General features: G+C 31.6%; 1 protein-coding gene across 3 annotated transcripts in view; it reads right to left on the reverse strand.

Moving 5' to 3' along the window:
* The window catches only part of LOC147398011 (phosphopantothenate--cysteine ligase 2-like), a 30,581-nt gene extending 26,542 nt beyond the window's left edge, over positions 1-4,039 (reverse strand). Inside the window, exons 1-4 of one of the 3 annotated variants that reach the window (XM_086447122.1) lie at positions 3,866-4,039; positions 3,049-3,138; positions 1,140-1,311; positions 38-194 (exon numbers count right to left, since the gene is read on the reverse strand). In XM_086447122.1, the coding sequence (XP_086303248.1) occupies positions 38-185 (148 nt within the window). In that variant the 5' untranslated portion in view covers positions 186-194; positions 1,140-1,311; positions 3,049-3,138; positions 3,866-4,039. Of the gene's footprint in view, positions 1-37; positions 195-1,139; positions 1,312-3,048; positions 3,139-3,722; positions 3,742-3,865 lie in introns of those variants that run through there. The other 2 variants (XM_086447120.1, XM_086447121.1) reach the window with 2 other exon arrangements.
* Positions 4,040-20,790: the final 16,751 nt, after the last annotated feature.

Consider the following 20,790-nt stretch of genomic DNA (forward strand, 5'->3'; position numbering starts at 1 on the left):
TGAATAAAATAAACCTATAGTTGATAAAAAAACATGCCTGATGATGAAGAATTTCGTTCAACAAATTCCTTTAGTTTCGTAAAAACATTGGAATCGTCTTTTAGAGGCGGAGCTGAATCAAAAAATGATTTTATGTCTGTATCCAATGCTTCCTGTGGAGACCCCAATCCATTTTTTGTATCCATGGCGAAGGCCTAAAGTCACATTCATGTAAAAATTACACAATTTAACAGAAAGACAATGTTATTGATTGAGACCAAAATAAATGTTTCATTCAAAATTAATATAAAAAAATCAACAATAGGAAAACATAATGAAGGAGATTAATAAAATAAAATAAAATAATTGCTCATACCCACAAACATAAAAGAATCAGATTCTAAGTTTTCCATCAATTTAAGGACAGAAATATATAAAGAATGAGAGTAATGATGAATGCACGCAGCTGACGTGGCAAGGGCACAGAACTGCTGTGTATCCCAATGAAAATGATATATGGTTCTGTATCCTTAACACGTCAGTCGTGTACCATGACCGCTTGCATTCATCACGACTCAAAGAATAATGATTTTCTGACACCCCCTATGCCCCCATCACATAACCATAGATCATTTGCCTCGGGATACATGGATGTTAGAAGGTGTCAGATTATCACAACTCATATATAAAAGAAAATAAATCTAGGAAATTAGATGTTAAGTCTAATCATAAGATTCAGACATAAATAACAATATACCGAAAAAGAAAAATGAATCAATTTCTAAAGTTTTCATTAATCTAAATATAATAACAAACTACAGAATTGAAACCTAAAATGAGGCCACCCCCAGATTTTTATATAATTTTTTTTTCATTTTGTGCTAAATTCCTCCATTTCTTCTCAGTCAACACAAATTTCATTCTAATGCACCAAACGCAGAAAAAAGAAGAAAAGAAAACATGTTTATGTTACAAACTATTAGGTATCATAGTATAGTCTCTCTTGAGAGAACGATCTTGTTTTATTCTGTGACTTAGGCCTTTCATCAAACAGTTTATATCCACCATAGTTATAAACGAGACATCCATTGAAATTTAATTTATTTCTTTGTTTTTTTTAAATAAAGAGAGAAAAAACGGTTAGATTGGAAATAACTTACTTGATTTTTGCAAGAATTGGTTATTAATAAGATTCTCAAATCACAGTAAAATAGATGGATTTGGGCTATCGAAAAGGCAAAAACAGGTTATGTTTGTGAACTAGTGGTGTCTGCATTTTTTGACTTCGCTGGTCGAGTTAACTCTAATACAACATCTGCATACACCATAACCCTGCACCACACAAACGGTATTCAGTTTATAACCAACCCATGTCTCTGTTGCAGTCCGTGTGAATACGCCACGTGTCATGTGAGTTATCTTGTGTACTAATAAATAAATATGACCACTGATCTGGAAAATAAGGAGATCAATTTGATTTTCTAGAAAAACCTTATTCGTATCTGACTTAGGGTTTTCTGGAATGAGGTTAGTACTCAGAAGTAGAAATTTATCCACTCAGATTTATCTCAAACATGCTTCAATCCCACAATCCATCGATTTCTCTCCGGACCTTCAAAATCCATGGATTCAACCACTCAAAACGACACAAATTTCAAACCCTAGAGCTCCAAATCACGTCTTCTCGACTCAATCAACCAAAGTCCCCGAATACAAGATGCCATACGTAACTTGGGGTGTCATTCAAGGCCAAAAAGAGAAGCTCATCTCTCGTGTCATAATCTTCGATTACTTGAAGAGTTTGGGAATAATTCCAGATGAATTGGAGCAATTAGAACCACCTTCGACGATCGAACTGATGAAAGAGAGGGTTATCAATCGATGACATTAACAAATACCCATTAATGTTAGGGTTTAGCATTCGAAAGAATATCATCCCTGTTTTAGGTTATTTGGAGAAAATTGGGATTCCAAGATCAAATCTTGGAGAATTCGTGAAGAACTACCCTCAAGTTTTCCATGCAAGTGTGGTTATCGAATTTGTTCCCGTTGTGAAATTCCTTTGTGGACTCAATGTCGAGAAGCATGACATTGGTTATGTGTTGAAAAAGTATCCAGAGCTGTTAGGGTTTAAGCTCGAAGGGACAATGAGCACTTCAATTGCATATCTTGTCAGCATTGGAATCAATCCGAGATATATCAGGCCGATGGTCACACAATACCCTTATGTTCTTGGAATGAGAGTGGGAACCAAGATCAAACCCATTGTAGATTACTTGGTTTCTCTAAGGCTTCTGAAGAAGATCATAGCTCGAATGTTCGAGAAACTTAGATGGTCTAAAAGGATAATTCACCTCGATTAGCTACAGTTTAAAATTTAGACATATTGAAAAATCCCAACTCTGAGGTTTGAACCCATGAACTCAGTTTTTTCGCAATGTGTAAAACCAACTGAGCTATGTGAGGCATTTGTAGTTTTGTAGACAACTATCTCTATCACAGCAATTAAATAAAAGCGCAAACAAGGCATAGAAACAGAATTGAATGTGTCATTAGGTATTAAAATGTAAAACCTAACAGATTTGCTATTACATAGGAAGAAGAAACAAGATCGAACAATAGTGGGATCATAGAGTGTTCTGGAGCAAAGAGAGGATCTTGAGGACCCGTGTTCCTTCAACATTGGTGCTAATCTTTAAAGGAGTTTAGAGCACCATTTTTTAAGTTGAGATTGTTTGGATTTGGACATGCACAATTATGATCAATGATGGCACAACTGAGAAATTTGATGAAATCAAAAGTTTAGGATAATAACCACACTAACACAATTCTGATTATAACCTATTTGAAGACAGATATAACACCACAAACCAACTAAAATCCAACAACTACCAATATATATATCGTGTGATGAACTTATTTCTAGATTGTAAACAATCATAATACGTTCAATGGAATCTTTTTTTTTGACCGGTACGTACAATGGAATTCTTGTAACTATGTGCCTTGTAAAAGACAATCACAGCCTCAAATCACACTTAATAAATATTAAAGGCAAAACCGCAAAACCTGATCAAGATCACAATGAAAAATGTGCCCCCTTTTTCTGAGATAGAGGTCCTCCAAATCTTTGGGATAAGACTTTGTTTTGAATCCACCCTGAAATCAATAGCATTAGCAACTTGAACATTAGCACCTTGAAGTATTTGAAGAGAAAATGTGGCATCCACCCTGAAATCAATAGCAGGAAGAAAACAGAAGCAACACAATGCTTGAAAAAAAAATTGGAAAAAAAATGTCCTGCACTCTGAAACTATATCAAAGGCTCCCATCACCCAAGTTGAATTTCAAGAGCATGTTGAACATGATCATGTGTAGAGTAAAAAAATGGACTATTGGTTAGAAAAAAGCATCTAAAATTTCTAGAGGTTTTGAATCCCACTAAGTTCACCGATTATAGATTATACATCTTAGCACTCCCAAATCAAAACCAGTAAAGATGCACAACCACGAAATTGTAGTGAGATAAATTTCCAAATATAAACCGACTTTCTACCATAATTTTATATATATATATATAAAAGCATAATATTGTATAATCTTAAGCATTGAAAGACTAATTTAAAAACCCTAGAACATTGAATCGCACAAGCTTGTCCAGACGGTAAAACATAAAGAACAGTGAAGATAACGAAAATCAATAGCACTGAAATATGAAAGAAGCAGGTGTCAAACCCTAGAACCTGATAAAACCCTAACGAAACAAAAATGAATGATTCTCAAAAAAAACTATAGAATGCTAAAGAAATCTCCATTACCGAAACCAAAAAACAAAACGATGGATTTATAAATGGAAAGTAACGAAGGTAGAGTCGTAGAGATTGACCTGAAATCTCCATTTTTACCAACTGTGTTGCTGCCCTCGATGCTTTTGATCACGAAATGATCCGTAAAAATGGAGATATCCTAACGGAATTAGTTAAATTAGTGAGGGGCAATTTCGGGTTTTCAATTGATGTTTTCACGCAAAAGGTCGCTCCGCACAAGAGAGATCTGAAGAGGACAACCATTTTCGTACTTCTCACCAAAGAGTGATTTTCGTTCTTGTGCGGAGTAAAATTTCCGGGCCTGTTTAGATTGACTTCTCAAAGTGTTTCTGACTTTTACAGGGAGTCAGAAGTACTTACTTTGTCATTTGGGCATTTGATACTTGAAAAAATAATTTTTTCGAAGAGTCAAAATAGTGCTTTTATGAGAAGTACCGTAATTGGTACTTCTCAATTTCGTTTTTGCGGATAACAATTATCCCGTCAAAATTTTTCGTAATTTTCCAATTTTACCCTCGTTTTATTTTATCGGTTTTTTATCCAAAATTAACAAAACGTAAAAGAGAAGAACTCTGTCTTCTCCACAGTACATTATCGAAGGAGATCGAGAGAAACTCATTCGATAGAGCCGAGAGTCATCTCTCTCCCTCCGGCTGTCTTCTTCCTCCGACTGTCTTCTCCCTCCGGCGATTACGGTGGCTAACCCCATCAACGGAAACCCTCAGCAGAAACCCTCAACGAAACTCTCAACGGTGGCGAGATCATTCTTATCCTTGAAACCCTCGACAGAGAGAGGTAATTTTTCTGATTTTTTTATCCCTCTTTGAAGTTCTCGATTGAAAACACAACAGAGAGAGGTAACCCTCTGTTCTTCAATGGATTGAATCCAATATTCTTCTATAACTGATTTGTCGACTGAACCTCAACAGAGAGAGGTAACTTTCATTTGAAACTCTTTGAAATTTTCGACTAAACCTCGAAAAAGAGGGTAAACTTTATGTTTTGTAAAAAATTGAAAGATATTGAAATCTCTCTTGTGAAGATTTTGTTTGCCTGGTGCAGACCTAGCTTAGCAAACTTCAGGTGGTTGGTGGCCATTAGACACATCTTTATATTCCTCTTTGTTATTTACTTTCTTTAACCATATGGATTGCTTATTATATTTTCCACCCATTAATCTATCGTAAAACTCATCATAGTTGGTCATTTTTATCTTATTGATAGATATTAACAAATAATTTAACCAACTGATTGATAAGTTGTTACATGATATTGCATCAAATGTAAGCACTCATATTTTTTCCAGTAATTATCATTTGTAGCTCCTAATTTTCACTCAATCTTGGTATTTTTTGTTCATATCTAGAAACAATTTGTGCAAATATCTGCTTCTATTCAATTGAGGGTTGTCTGACTGTGAATCCTTTGTGTTCCATGTTGATAGATATGGATAATCTAGGAAAGAATGTTATGTCTAGCTTGATCCTTGCATGGCAAACTTTGAGATGCTAAACAGGTTTTTAGATGATTTTTTTGTGGTCATATTGTATTTACTATAGGTTACTTGAGGGATATAGCCTCTGCACCCTTTTAGGTGCCTTGGTTTCTACCTAATGATAGCTAGTTTTTCTTTCCTTTAGATGGTTCTCTCTTTCACCTATGTGAAGATGAAATTTTTTCCTTCCAACCTTCTCAATAGTGTCTTGATGCTTGCAGAATTATACAAAGAGAATGAAATACAGATTTTTAATTGTTTAAATTCATGCAAAGAGATTTATATAAAATGTTTCAATTGTTGGGTCATATTGTTTTGGGTCCACGATCTGGTGAGTCCACTTTTGGGCCCTATTAACTTTGGGATCTTGGTCCACTTCTTGGACATTAGTAGCAAAATTCAATTTGATTGGTGATTGCTAATTTTCCACCTAAGATGATGAAAGTTGAATTTTGTTCCAAAAAAAGTGTCTACCATCATCAAAGTCTTGTCTTAAAAATTTAAGTTGAGTTGTTTCTCGGATTAATTATATCTAAAGTTAAATTTTCTATTAATTTTGGTTTACTAACAATTAAAATAATAAAAAAAATATAAAAATTGTAGATTATTAAACATCGCTGACCTTACAGTGATTGGGTGTAGCCCAAAAGTAAGAATGTTTGGTGAGTTCTATACCAACCCTGCAATTATCTTAATCTAGAGCTTTGTTTCGGATTGTTAACCAATTCATTAGACCTTAACAAACTAAATCCATAAAATTATTGAACAGGTTGTCTTGGAATGTTTTAATTGAGACCATTTCTGTTTTCTTCTGATTGAAACATTGCATCAAAAAGAGATTTTAAACCTTTTTAGTAATGTGCATGGCATTATTTCGTCCATCTTGTGCTTTTTAAAATTCTCCACTTTAAATTTTTATTAATTGGATGAACTTGTGTGTGCTTTCCAATGGACAACTTCATTGCAAAGCATTTTTGGTGACACTAATCAAAGTGAATTGGTAGCTTTCACCTCATACGCTTTGGCTTTTGAAAATAAAATTTCATGGTTTGCTCATGTTGGAAATCTTCTAATGTTTTGGGATGAATTTATGTTAGAATTAGTCTCATGTTCATTCGAGGTCGTGTTTTAGGCTTTGATGACATATTGGGGTGCTTGAATTGATAATATTTATATGAACTGTTGCGTGGATGTTAGATTGTGTATTATGCAGGTATTTTTTTATCAGAAAAATTTCATACATCCATTTTTAAGAGGAGATGCTGTCGAAATTTCGATAGAATTATAAAATTTATAAATTTATTTAAATTGAAAATAATTATTTTTATAATTTTTTTAATATAATTTTTTTATATTTATATATATATTTAGTGTAATTATATATTTATTAAGGTATTCTGATAATTTTTTGTGCATTCTGGGTGCATTATTAACATTAAGGGTATTATTTCTCTCTCTATTATATTTCTATTTGCTAGAATTTTATATAAGCTTTATCCTAATTGTAAACAATCTTAATACAAGTCCTACATCAGACATACATTGTCTTGTCTCTTCTATTGGTTTTAAATCATATCAGAATCAGTTTGTTGTGATTAATTTTTTTCTCACATATGATTTATTTATGTTTTTTTCTAACACATGATTATTTTTTTTTATTTTAAACATTTATTTAATTTTTTTTTCACATATTTGTTTGTTTTCAATTTAAGATGCCTTCTGAAACAACAAATATGAAAAATGACAAACAAGTTGCAACACAAAATGACAAGGGTAAAACAAATTGGAGTCCGTATATACACAAGACCTTTGTTGAGCTATGTGTTGAAGCAGTCGCGCAAGGTCATAGAAATGGACTAACTTTAGATAAGTTAGGATGAAAGTTTGTTCGAAATGAATTTTTCAAGAAAACAGGATTTAAATTCGAACAAAAACAATTCAAAAATCATTGGAATAAAACAAAATTAGATTGGAAGGCTTGGTCCAATCTAATGAGTGTAAGTGGAATCAGTTGGAACGGCTATTCAATCATCATGAGCGATGAATGGTGGATTGAACGAAAAATGGTAATACATATTTTTTAATATATTTAATTTCACTTATTTATAAAGATGTCAATAAATATCTATTAATATTATTTATCATTTTTTTATGGTAACATTCTGGAGATAATAAGTTTCATTATAAGGCATTGGAACATATGGATGAGTTGGACAAGTTATTTGGTGGTACCACAGCTACCGGATCTCGTGTTCGATATTCTACAACGACAAACATGATGAATGAGTCAATTGCTGATGATGATGATGATGATGATACTCCTGAATACATTCCAGCGACACAAGAAAATATATTCCCAATTCACCCTGATGATGATATTGATGAGTCACCAAATTCAAGACTATCACAGAGAAGGTCGTCAATAAGTGGGAATTCTAGATCAAAACACAAAAAGAGAAAAAAATATGATTTATTCGAAGTTGAATTCAGTCATTTGGTGGATTTTTTCCAATAAAAAATTCATAAGGATGATCTTCCAAACAAGTAAAAAAAGCTTACTCCCGGTGAATGCTTGCTACTTCTTAATGAATTAGTGGATGAGATTCTTATAGGTAGCGATCGATATTGTTATGTGGTATCCAAGTTCGTAGAGAGTGTAGATTTTAGGAATGCCTTTTATAACCTGCCGACAAATAATGCTCGTCTATCGTATATTGATTTTGAATACCGTCGTTATCATGGTGATCACTAGAGGGTAGCATAGTTTTTTTTTATGGGTCAGTCTTTTATGAATCATTTTTTTGTGAACTATATGATTAATAAAATAAAATTTTGTTTCATGGATTATGGTTTGGATTAAGTTTCTATTTATTTCTGGTTTGTGGATTATTGATTATATCTTATGAATTATGAATTATGAATTATGGATTATGGTTTAATTGTTAAAAATGTTTGTTTTAATATTTTATATGATTGTTAATATGAAATATTAAATGATATTTTTTTATTAATAATGTAAACAAAAACAAGATGGATTATTCAGATTCAGACGATGAGATTATATGTATGGCTTCACTTGCTGCAGCAAATCATTATCGCACGGCTCGTAAAAATAAATTAGTTCGACAACCCAAGACTAATTGTAATTTTACTGGACAAAACTATATGAATTATGTTTTGTCTGGGAATAATGCAATATGTCATGAACAATTTTGAATGGAAAAACATGTATTTGAGAAATTATGCAATACTTTACATGAATATATGGGTCTTGAAAGAACAAGGAACGTTTCTTTGGAAGTATCGTTAGGAATGTTCTTAAAGATATTATGACAAAATGAGGGCATACGAAGTGTTGGTGATCGATTTCAACGTTTTGAAGAAATTGTGAGTAGACACTTTCATAAAATCTTGAAAGCTATCCTTGAATTGTGCAAAACTCTCATTGTGCCTCGTTCTTTGAATGAGATCCCTCATCAAATTCGCACAAATCAAAGATTTTGACCTTTCTTTAAGGAAATTTTAAAGTTAAATTCAAAAAAATTATAATGTTTAATTTTTAAAATTAAATTTCTTTTTATATGAAGGATTGTGTGGGAGTGATTGACGGTACTCATATTGGGGCACGAGTTCCAATAGCATATCAACTTCGATATTTAGGTCGAAAAGGTATAACACAAAATGTAATGGCTGTATGCTCTTTCGATATGTTCTTCATATATATAGTTACTGGTTGGGAGGGACAAGCAAATGATGCGAACGTATTCATAAAAATCATAAATAATCTTAATTCGGGATTTCCTCACCCTCCGTTAGGTAGGTATTCAAAATTTTACTTAAAAATACATTCAATTATATATATATATATATAATAATAAAATAATTATTCATATGTAGGTAAATATTATTTAGTTGACTCTAGCTATCCATTGATGGATGGGTACATGACACCATATAGGGGTGTCTGTTATCATTTACAAGATTTTCGACGAGGTACATGACAGAAGGAAAAGAAGGAGTTATTTAACCATCTTTATTCCTCATTGCGTAATATTATAGAGAAGTATTTTTGGGTATTAAAAGCAAGATGGGCAATTCTTAAGGACATACACACATACTCCATTGATACTCAAAGGGACATACACACATATTCCATTGATACTCAAAGGGATATCGTCATTGCTTGCATGGGACTGCACAATTTCGTTCGAAATGAAATTTTGGCAGATGTTGAATTTGCTATATACGAAGAATTAGATTATATATATGAAATTGTCCCTAGGAGTGTAGATGAGCCTGGACCTTCGAGATGTTCACAATGGGAAAGACATAGAGAAATGGAACGTAGGAGAGAAGTCATAACTGAAGCTATAAAAGAAGCTTAGGATCGACGTGATATAATTATATAATTTTATGATTTAAAAGTTACTATTAACTGAATAAATTATATTTTTAGATAAATTTAGTATGTTTCTACTATATGAACATCTTTGTTTATTGGTATGACGATAACATATAAATTTTATTTATGAATGTTTTCTTTTCATTTTACATATATTGGTGTATTTATTACATATGATTTTATGTATGATGATACAGATTTTATTATATGATAGTTGTTATGTTTTTATACATGTTTTATTTTTCATATGTCCAATATTTAGGAGAAATTCTGTCGAATTAAAAAAAAATAAGAACAAGTATATTATGAGTATAAAATGATATTATAATGTTTTTATTTAATAAAAACAGTAACTGTTACTTTTTTTTTAGAATATGTTGTTGAGTTATAATGTTAAAAACAGTAATTATTACATATTAGGGTATTCTTGTCATTTTAGTAGAATACATAATAGTTTCCTAACACAAAACTCTGTGAGAAGTACTTCTGGTAGTACTTCTCAGATCCTGCATCCAAACGTACAACACGTATTCAGCTACTTGAGACAGTACTTCAGAAAATATTTCTGGAAGTACTTATGTTTTAAGTACTTCTGACTCCTGTATCCACACGGGCCCGTGTTGGACTATTTTGACTTCCCGTAGAAGCAAAATTTGTGAGAAGCTCTATCCAACACGAAATTTGTGAGGAGCCAAAATACTAATTATTTCATGATTAAGATTAAACATTGGATAGGATTTGATTTTGAACTTGCACTTCTTAATTTTCACCATGTCCATCACTCAGGTTTCATTTACGATTTCTATTGCTCCAATTGCCTAAGATGATTGGCGAGTACCAATTTTTGCTAGATCATGTCTCCTTTATGGATCTCTATACATTTTATATGTAGAAAATTGAGTAATCACATGATCAAACTTGGAATCATGGTGTTTTCCCTTGCTTTCATCATGAAATAAGACAATTATGAATCTTTGATGTTGAGTTACAAGTTTGTATCTAACAAACCATCCACACATGCTGGAAAGGATGCATATTTTGTTAGATCTTTTGCATGGTATGGAATAATAATTGGAATTTGTGTAGTAATTTGCCACATACATTTGAAAATTAATAAAAAATAAAAAATAATATATATAGGGGCAGTTCAAGGGACATATGCAAAAACATATGTAAAAACAATGGTTTTATCAAAATATGGGTTAGAGGTTTTGGATTGAGCTGATTTTTTGCGAGGATGGTCACTATGATGAGAAGATCATCCTCACAAAAAATCAGCTCAATCTGAAAATTCTAAATCCATAAAAAGTGATTTACAAATTATTGACAAAAATTGATAAAAAATCGACGGTCCACCATCTAAATCACTTTTAATGGGGTTAGAAGTTTCAGATTTGATTGATTTTTTTTTCGAATGATCTTCCCATCAAAGAGATCATCCTCACAAAAAATCAGCTCAATTCGAAACTTATAATCCATATTTGAAAATTTATTAATGTTACATTGTTTTTACATATGTTTTTCCATATGGCCCTTGATCCTGACCCTATAAAAAAACATATGTTTTTTCAGAAATGTTTTTCATATTTCCCCCACATATCAGAATAGCTGGCTTGGGAGAATACCCCTTATGATTATAAAGAAAATAGATTTTTAGAAAATACTTCTTTAAAAAAAAAATCTTATATACATAACCCTGTAATAAAAGAGAGAACCATGGGCCTTTTGTTATCAGATATTTTCAAAATAACATTTATGTCCCACTTTTTCCCTTTTTTTTGAAGTTTGAACCATTATCTCCATTGTTCTAAAAAAATCCATTAATTCTAGATTAATCAAAATTTACAGATTACAAAACTAAGTAACAATTACTATTATGACGATCTAAACATTACAAAGATAAATTAGTATGGTAAACAAAATGGAGAGGGAATAAATAGATACAAATATCTTATTATAATGTTCATTGTAAATAAGTTGTTTGCTTTTTCAAGATATGAACCTACGGTTTTTGCGTTGCCCTAGCAAAATATACTTAATGAATGTTTGTAACATCTGCATATGAAGAGACTTAATGGCATCACCACACTCTTCACTAAAAATCAAGTTTTTCCTATAATTAAAAATCAAATTTCAAGTGTCTTACACTATTCACATTACTTATATCTGAATCAAACATAAATGAAATCATAATTGAGTAATCATCAAATACGAAGAGGAGACAAACTCTCGAGATACAACCACTATGCATGTCATAAAAAAGCTTATTATCAGCAACATAAATACCAAAGACAACCGAATAATTCTAATTCTAACAAAACAAAAGCAATATTTAACAACTCTTTATCTCCTCCTCATCCATTGAAGAAGAGATAAAAAGATTGATTATGAAAATTTACTTCCGAAAGGGATGTAGATATCTTTGTGAGTTGAAGATGGAGAGAGAAGGGATGGGAAGCGATTGGCGAATGGATGTGCAGTTGCCAAGATAAAGCTACTTGAATGAGGCTGATGTGGTATTGGTTGATCTAGCCTCAGGAAATGATATAAAAAAATTGAGCATTTTATTCTCTTTTTATATAGCCCAATATTTAGGATATAAAATGCATTTATTTTGAAAATTAAAAATGTATTTTTCAATAACATATGAAAATTTTAAGTTTTTAATTGGACGCCATCTAATAAAATATGATAGGAAGAGATCCACTTTTATAAATTAGATAATATATGTTTTTTTTTTTATCATAAAAGGATAAATTTAAATTTTCTATTGATACAAATTTATCTAATATTCTTATTGACTCAATTGTTTGAGAGCTCACACATGGGTAAGAACTGCTTTCAAAGAATTGAATCACTTGAGAAAAAGGAACCTTAAAAGAAATAATTTAGAAAGTATTCATACCATGTAAGTGAAAGCGCCCTCGATCCGCGGGGTACGCGGATCCGCTTTTGACCCTTGAGGTTTGGGAGTCGCCACCTAGTTATTGTGGTCTAGGAACCAAACTGACTCTAACATGGATAAAAAGAACTAATCTACCATAAAAAATCTGGATCCGGGGATCATGTTACGGGGTTGGAAGGTGTTAGGCACCAACCCCGCCCGGCCATGGCCGGTCTCTACTTATCCCAAATAAATCTACATCGCTAATGACAAACCTAGATTAAAAAAATAATAAAAATAAAAAAAACTTACCTTCGATCTGTAAAAGTACTATTCCCTAAGATCTGGTGAAAATGGTTCCTTGTACCGTATTCCTTACTTAATTCTATCTCCGGATCTGATTTCTGATCTCCGAGGTAAGGTATCTCCTTCTTGGATCTGGGTGCTTCGAATTTGTTGTGGATTTTTGGGATGTTTTTGAGAGGTTTTTGGGTGTTTTTTAGGCTAAAATCAGAGCAGGGGTGTTAAATAAGGAGTTGGTGCTCCAAAATTAGGGTTTTAGAGAAGTTGTGGAGGCTTCTTCACCTACTTTTCCTAGGGTTTCTTCTTTGATACGAAAATAGGGTGTGAGCACCTCTATTTATAGATGTTTTTTAGGGTTGATTTGGATAGAGTTAATGTTTAATTAGAGATCTTTTAATTAGAGTTGTGTTTTAGTTAAAATTGTTTTAGGTAGAATTGTGTTTTAATTAGAATTGTTTTAGGTAGAATTGTTTTTAAGTTAGAATTGTTTTAGGTAGAATTATTTTTAAGTTAGAACTCTATTAGATAGAGTTATTATTTAATTAGAATTCTATTATGACTTTTGGTCTTATTTGATTGACTTTTAATGTTTTGACTTTAGTCTTAATTAATTGACTTTAATTTTGACTTCAGTTTCACTTGATTGACTTTAATACCTTGACTTCAGTCTTGCTTGATTTATTTTTAATTTTTGGAGAACCCCCCTCCATTATTTCTTTAATTCTTTGGACCCCCAAATGGAGGGGTCCTTAAAGAAATATCCCACGAACCCTCAACAATTTTGCCTGAGAGTCCGATTAATCGATTTTTTAGGTTTAAAATTTTAAATTAATTTCATTAATGTTTCACTTTAATTATTTAATGTTTTATTTATTAATTTCGAATTTTTTAATTATGAAAATTGTGAAATTACCGTTTTGCCCCCGGAGAGGACTTTTCACGTTTTAAGTCGGTTTTTAATGTTTTAGGATGTTTTAGAATCGATTTTTCGTAAGGAATTCAATGAGAATGTTGGTTTATGTCATTTATGAAAATTTTTATGTGAAATGATTGTGAACTTTATGAGGGGCATTTTCGTAATTTTGTCAAATTCTGTTAAAACTGGTGAAATGATTTATTTGATTCCGATTTGTCATTTTATGTGTTCGAATGGATTTTCCTAAGTGTAACGTAGGCTCTAGGGTTGTTTTGAGGTTAGGGGTATTTTGATAATTTGGTAATTTTTTAATGATTTTTATCGTGAAGTTTATTTTTGGTCTGCAAGATGATGATTTCTATGTTTCTGGGGTCGTATTTTCCTAGCGTAGCGTGGTTTCTAAGGTTTTGTCAATTCGAGATACCTCATCCGGATTTCTGAAACATATCTGGTAACAAAATAAAGCAATAGAATGCACATCCATCATTGGGAATCATTGCGATCGGGTTGACGAGTTGATTAATCAGGCGGATGCAAAAATGGGATGTCTACAGTAAGAAACATGAATTATTCTTAGAAAAAATAAAACAAGACAATAAGGATTTCCAACAAAATAAAGTAGAAAATCTTTTAAATCCATAAGGAATAATTTGAGTGGCCTAATGAAATAGATTGTCACTAAAAGTATTATAAATAATTCTGTAAGTGCTCAACACAATTTCCATGAGAATTGAACTCAAAGTTACGAACTCTCAAACTTTAACAAGAAAAGAAAACAAAGATTTAAGATAATTAAAACAAATAATTAAGGTTAAAATACAAACTTAAAGAACACAAATAATTAACAAATATCTTAAACTATTGTAATTCATAGATAGGGAAGAAGAATCAAGAGTTCTCTACTGGAGGTTGGAGACCATGGAATTTAGAGAGAGAGAGATAGAAAGATTTTGTGAAGAAAATCAAAGGTTTTTCTTCTACAAGATGTTGAAGAGGGTGGATGAGAAAGACATTTTTGGGTAAAAAGTTGAAGAAATTTCTACAATGAGAGGTACAGACTGGCTAGCAATACTTTGCCAAATATACTTATTTGAGGTAACAGGACATATCCACAAGAATTAATCATATTTTCAATGAGGGTGGGGACACCCTATCACATTAAAATAATAATAAATTGTCATTAAGTTTATGGGTTGTTTGAAACTTTGACTTAATATGAACACTTAGTTGTCTGTTGGTAGTGACTTGCTATAATATTATGGTTTTCAAGTTTAGTTTGAATATGATACTTTACTGCTCACTACTTTGCTTTGCTCTTTTTCTTTTAATCACATTTTTTGTACTATAGTTGATATATTGTTTTCTCAAGTTTTATATATTATTTGTATTCCTCTAATATTGTAAATTTGGAAGAATCATCAGAAATATCATGAAATTCACTTTATTGATATAAGATTTCACATAAACTAAACTAACCAGTCTAAATCAGCCCAAAATGCAAATAATTGTTGGGACTAATGTACCTCCCCCAACCTAACTGGAAAGGAAAATTATGGCATGGAGCGTGGACACAGAGCTTTCAACAAACGGTTGAGATGAATAGATATTCCCTAGGGATTCCCTAAGAAAATTGACTTCCAAGTTACAAAATCACCATCCTAACCAAGAATCTCATATACAAGACGTGCTGAGAAGATGCTAAACTCTTGACCCTTAAGATACCATAATGAATTTTCCTTGCATTGGAAGATCCACCTATCACAACAAATATTCCAAATATGATTTCATTTTGGCATCAATTATGAACCTAAACTAAATCATCCAATAATGCACTTAGTCGAACTAAACTACCTAAACAAATTCATCTATCTTGTAAAAATCAACTTAGAAAAATTAAATTTTATTATGAACCCTAAAAAATAAAGAATCCTCCCACAAAATCCAGTTGTCCATTTCTTTGAACTTCAAAATTTCACATACAATCTTTACAAATAATACTAATTTAAACTGAATCTAACTTCCATAACTCACAAAATCAATCGAGGATGAGAAAGTAGGTTATAGAGATGCAAAGGTTGATACCGAGTTATTGACTAATAAAGGAGAAACTACAAGAGATTTTATGAAGCATCATATAACAAAAAATCTAATGAGGGCCAGTGGATCTGCTTCTCCGCATTACCTTACTGCAATCTTCAATTTCAAAAGTGGGTAAGAAATCATCTAGGTGTTTCAAAATCGTTCCTAAACTCCTTATTTTTTCAAACTATTTCTTCTTGGAACAAAAAAACAAATCCGTAACCTTACCAAGAATAGATCTCTAATCTCTAATAGAGACATCAAAAGATTTGCAAAGAAAACAGGTCACAAATCCAATCAATGGATTTTCAATTAACAGGAGCTCAAGAGACTAAGAATTGATGAAAATACAAAGATATTGAATGGGGTTTGCAAAGAAGATGAGACAGATTTGAAATATGCGTGGGATATAAAAAGGAATTTGTTAGAAAAGAAGGGTATTTCGTCAAATTAAAAAGTCGTACGATGGATTCTCCCTTTTAAATTCATTATTTAAAAATTAATGGAAAAGGCATCTATTTTATATATTTTTATTTCTTGTACTTGCAATTGCAATTTGGACATAATTGGTAAGGGGAATGCTAATACATTTAAAGGAAAATAAGTTATATAAGCTTTTATAGTTGAGATGTATCACTTCCATGTTAACCAACATTTGACATTCATTCAACAATAAACTTCTTGTATTAAAAACTTATACTGACCTAAGCTCTATTCAAAACATAGATACTAAAAAATATAAAGAATTCACCTACATTTCTTTTGATTGAATGTTTAACCAAAAAGGCATCAGCACATATGTCCTCAAGTCCAAAAGAGAGAGAGCATCCTAAACAAGTGAATTTAATCAATGTGCAACCAATGAGAAAATTGGAGGTTATAGTTGGCATATTTTTTGAGCACTCGGGATTTGGGTTCCTGAATGTAATTTTCTTTATCGCTTCCTTTAAAAATTTTAAATTAGACCTAAGATCCATCAAATTTGAACTAATTCATATTTATGTGAAAAGAAAGAGAGATTAATAGATAGATGACAATATAAATGCACATATGCAAACAAAAATTTAGACAAATGCAGATCGCTTGTATACAAGTGTATGCAAAACATATTGTTATGAATAAGCAATACGAAAAAGAATCATTTCTATATTTTCATATCAGGATAGAGGAAGGACATTTAAGCTCCAAGTTAAATAATCATAATAGTCTACTGGCTTCATATTGTGAACTGCTCCACCATTTTATTATTCTTACTTTTCTTTTTTTGCAAACTAAAAACTAACTCAATATTTTGGGTGTTTGTGATGTATCCATCAAAATGGACTAAAAACTATGAAAGTATTATTGCATGAACAATGGGTCCCACCAAGAAATAGGAGATCACCTAAGCCATAAACCAACAAGAAAATATGCCATAAGCATCCACTCTATAGATTCTTAATGATTTTCCTAAACAATCCATATTTACCGATCGATAGCTACTCAAAGTTTTGTAAACTTGAAATGTCATTATCAAAATAAATACTTTAAAACCACCACCATCTATTCCCCAACAACATAAATCTAGTTTCGCCATTCTAGACACATTTTTTTTTTAATCTTTTCTTACTACCTCTATTCACATCATTTTCAAGTTTCCTCTTGCATTCTTCAAACATTCATTGGCTAAAATGCCCATCAAGATGCGGATACTGATACAAGTGTTAATTCAAGAAAAAAAAAAACGGATATGATTTCTCGTTTCCCAAATCCAAGACATAGATATCCATGTAGCATTTAGTTTTGGTCCCAATATTGTATTGTGTGGATACAAATATTCTAGACATACTGAAGTATTCGAGCACCACAAGTTATTAGTTTTCTCTATACATGAGCAAACCATCTTAATTAAGTTTTCTTAGTTTTATCATCTATTAAGGTTATTCCAAAATTTCATTCAATGCCATCATTTCAAATTTGTCTATCCTACTTTCATTATTCATCCAATAATATCTTTTGCCACCATCTTGAAGCAATTGGTCACATCTCTCATATCATAACATCGTAGTTTTTGAATATGAATTTTTGTTTCTTTTCTCTCAACTAATTCAGGACACATTTCATTTTCAATCATTCCCTTCCACCTTTTATTGCACACATCCATAACTATTAACCCATGTTTCATAGGACTAACTATTCAAACTTCACAATGGAATACGTCTTCTTAGGAGAAACATATGGATTATTTGAATTTTACTTGATCTACTTCCTAGGAATCAAAAAAATTTCCAACTCTTTCTATAAAGTATTTAATCACTTATAAAAACTTATGAGAAAAAAAACTTAAAGATTATAAACCCCCATCTCATTTATTTCTACAAACCTTGTCATCCGCACTCCCTTCTTTTTGTAAGTTTTACAACACTCTATGAAACCTTTTTTCTATAATCATACATGTCACCTTTCTCGTATTTTATCCCCGATATAAAAGCTTGTAGTCACCCTCACCAAGCATCAGGGTTTTACCTTCTTTATATCTCTTGTAAACATGTGTTAATTTTTCTTCTTATTAAATCAAAATTCCAAATGACCAAATGAATTTTATTTTCTTGGACGAAGTTCCTTTCCGCACTTGTCCAACATATTCTGGGAAGTCAAGAACCCTTAACCACTATTAGCCACATACGGGCACCATCACATTGCCTCATTTCTAGAGGATTCACTAACCAACCTTTATCCACTATCACTATAGATAATTCATGATCTGATGCATTGATTCTAAAAGACCTCCTAAGATGAGTTTCTACCTAAATATTAAATAAAATGCTAGAATAATTTCAAAAGAAGCATGAGAAAACACATTGATCCAGTATGTTTGAATTTGAATAAATGGGGGGATGGGGTTGATAGAACTTTTTTTAAAAATGTTATTGTGTACCCACCCTTCCTCTAATGGAGCAAACAAGGCATTAAAAAGGTGTGAACTTTATGAAGGCTTGAAAATTTTACTTATGTTAAAGCCTAAGTGGATGAAGCATATGCCACACGAGCTTTATGTTGGATTGCAATCGTATCTCAATTCAAACAAAACTTAGTTGGTTTTATGAGTAATGCATTTTTTTTATGACCAATAACACACATCGTCAGCGTGAAGTGTAATTCCTAGCAAAAAATGTTTACAAACACACCCCCACTATTTCTATTCAAGCATAATTATATTTACAACCAAAAATCCACTAAAAGTTTCAAAATTTTCATCAATTCACAAAACGAAAACTTCAAAATACTATTTTTTTCCCTGATAAGTGATCTGACCAAAAAGCTTCAAACAATTTAAACTAAATTTTCTAGAGAATGGAACTTTGGTCACCATTGTGGATGGCAATGCTACATATCTCTATAAACTAATTTGGATAACCTGAAGCATTGAGTAACATAAAACTACAAAGAGGAAGAAATTTTACAAAGACAAACACCTTACCTAACTTTTAAATCATATATGGTAAAGAACAATTAAACATTGTCTAAGATAACAAATTTTTTTTACTATTGATTGAGTGTTTCCCACTATATTTTTGTATTACAAAGTTACTCTCTATTTTCAAGTAGTTGCATACCTTATTATTATTGTTAATTTTTGAGTCTTCACTATGAAATTGTGATTCAATTGGACCGAGTTTGAAAGTTGGGAAAAATAAAAAACCAATCATATTAGCACCAAATAAAATACTCTTTATGACTCTTACATGCATAATTTATTAAAAATAGATGTCTTCTATTCTTGTATGTGGAGGGTGGTTGTGGATTCAACCCGGATCTTTTGAGATCCGTTAACGATCCGCATGACCCGTTTAATTGGTAATGTGTGGTTTGATTTTGGATCCGACCCGTTTAACCTCTTTGTAACCCTAAGTATATAAAGGGTAAGAGATGAAACCCTAAAGGGGGAGAGAGATACGAGAGACAGAGAGAAATTGTAACCGTGTTCTTCTTTGGTTAATATAGTGATATCGTCGTTTTCGCCTGTGGACGTAGGTCGATCCTTTGATCTAACCACGTATATTTTGTGTCGTGTGAGATTCTTGTGTTCTTGCTTGATTTATACTTTGGATTATAGGGTTTAGTATAACACATGTATAATCTATTAAAAATAGAGAGAGAAAGAAAAAAAGTCAATAAGAACATATCAAAAAACATGGTTCCAGCACGGAAAATATTGTCAAGCAAAAAACAAAATCTAAATTAAATTAATTAATTTATAAAAAAAAAGTAAAATAAAGAGTTGTTATTATCCAGGGGGTTCAACCTTCTTGATGATTTTGGAGTCTTCATTTATGAAAATTGATTCAACTTGAACTAAATCTTTTTTTTTTCTTTGCAAGTGAAAATGTTGTATTAAGAAGGGAAAAAGAATTGTACATAGGGATTCAACCCCTTAATTTACAAGTTTGCAGCAGCATTAGACTCCTCCACACGTGCCAAATTCTCTAGCTCAATGTGAAAAGGGCACTATGAATTACTAAACACTAAACCAACAAAAATATTTTCCCAAAAAATTGCAAGCTCCACTCCACAAGCCCAAACAAAATCCTACAACCCCATAAAAAATTAAATTTTAATTAAAAGAGTTAAAAACTCAAAATCTTGAGCATGCAGCAAAAACAAAAAGAAAAAACTTGCTCCATCTATAATTTGAGAGGTGTTTGAGACAACACAAATAAACCTGTTTGAATTCTAGTAAAAGCTCTAAAGTGGAAGGTTCTTTTAGGAAGGAGAGGACAACCACCCAATAAAAATAAAAAACCCTCTGTTGGATTATAGAACTTGTAAATCCCAACTCTGATTAATAATTGAACTCAAAAATTACATCTCCTCTAAAAGTAGATCAATAACAAAGATCCAATATTCTACAAAATTCCAAAAGCT

The sequence above is a fragment of the Akebia trifoliata genome, chromosome 7, assembly GCF_017979445.1.
Source record: "Akebia trifoliata isolate Shusen 1 chromosome 7, ASM1797944v1, whole genome shotgun sequence".
Lineage (NCBI taxonomy): Eukaryota > Viridiplantae > Streptophyta > Magnoliopsida > Ranunculales > Lardizabalaceae > Akebia > Akebia trifoliata.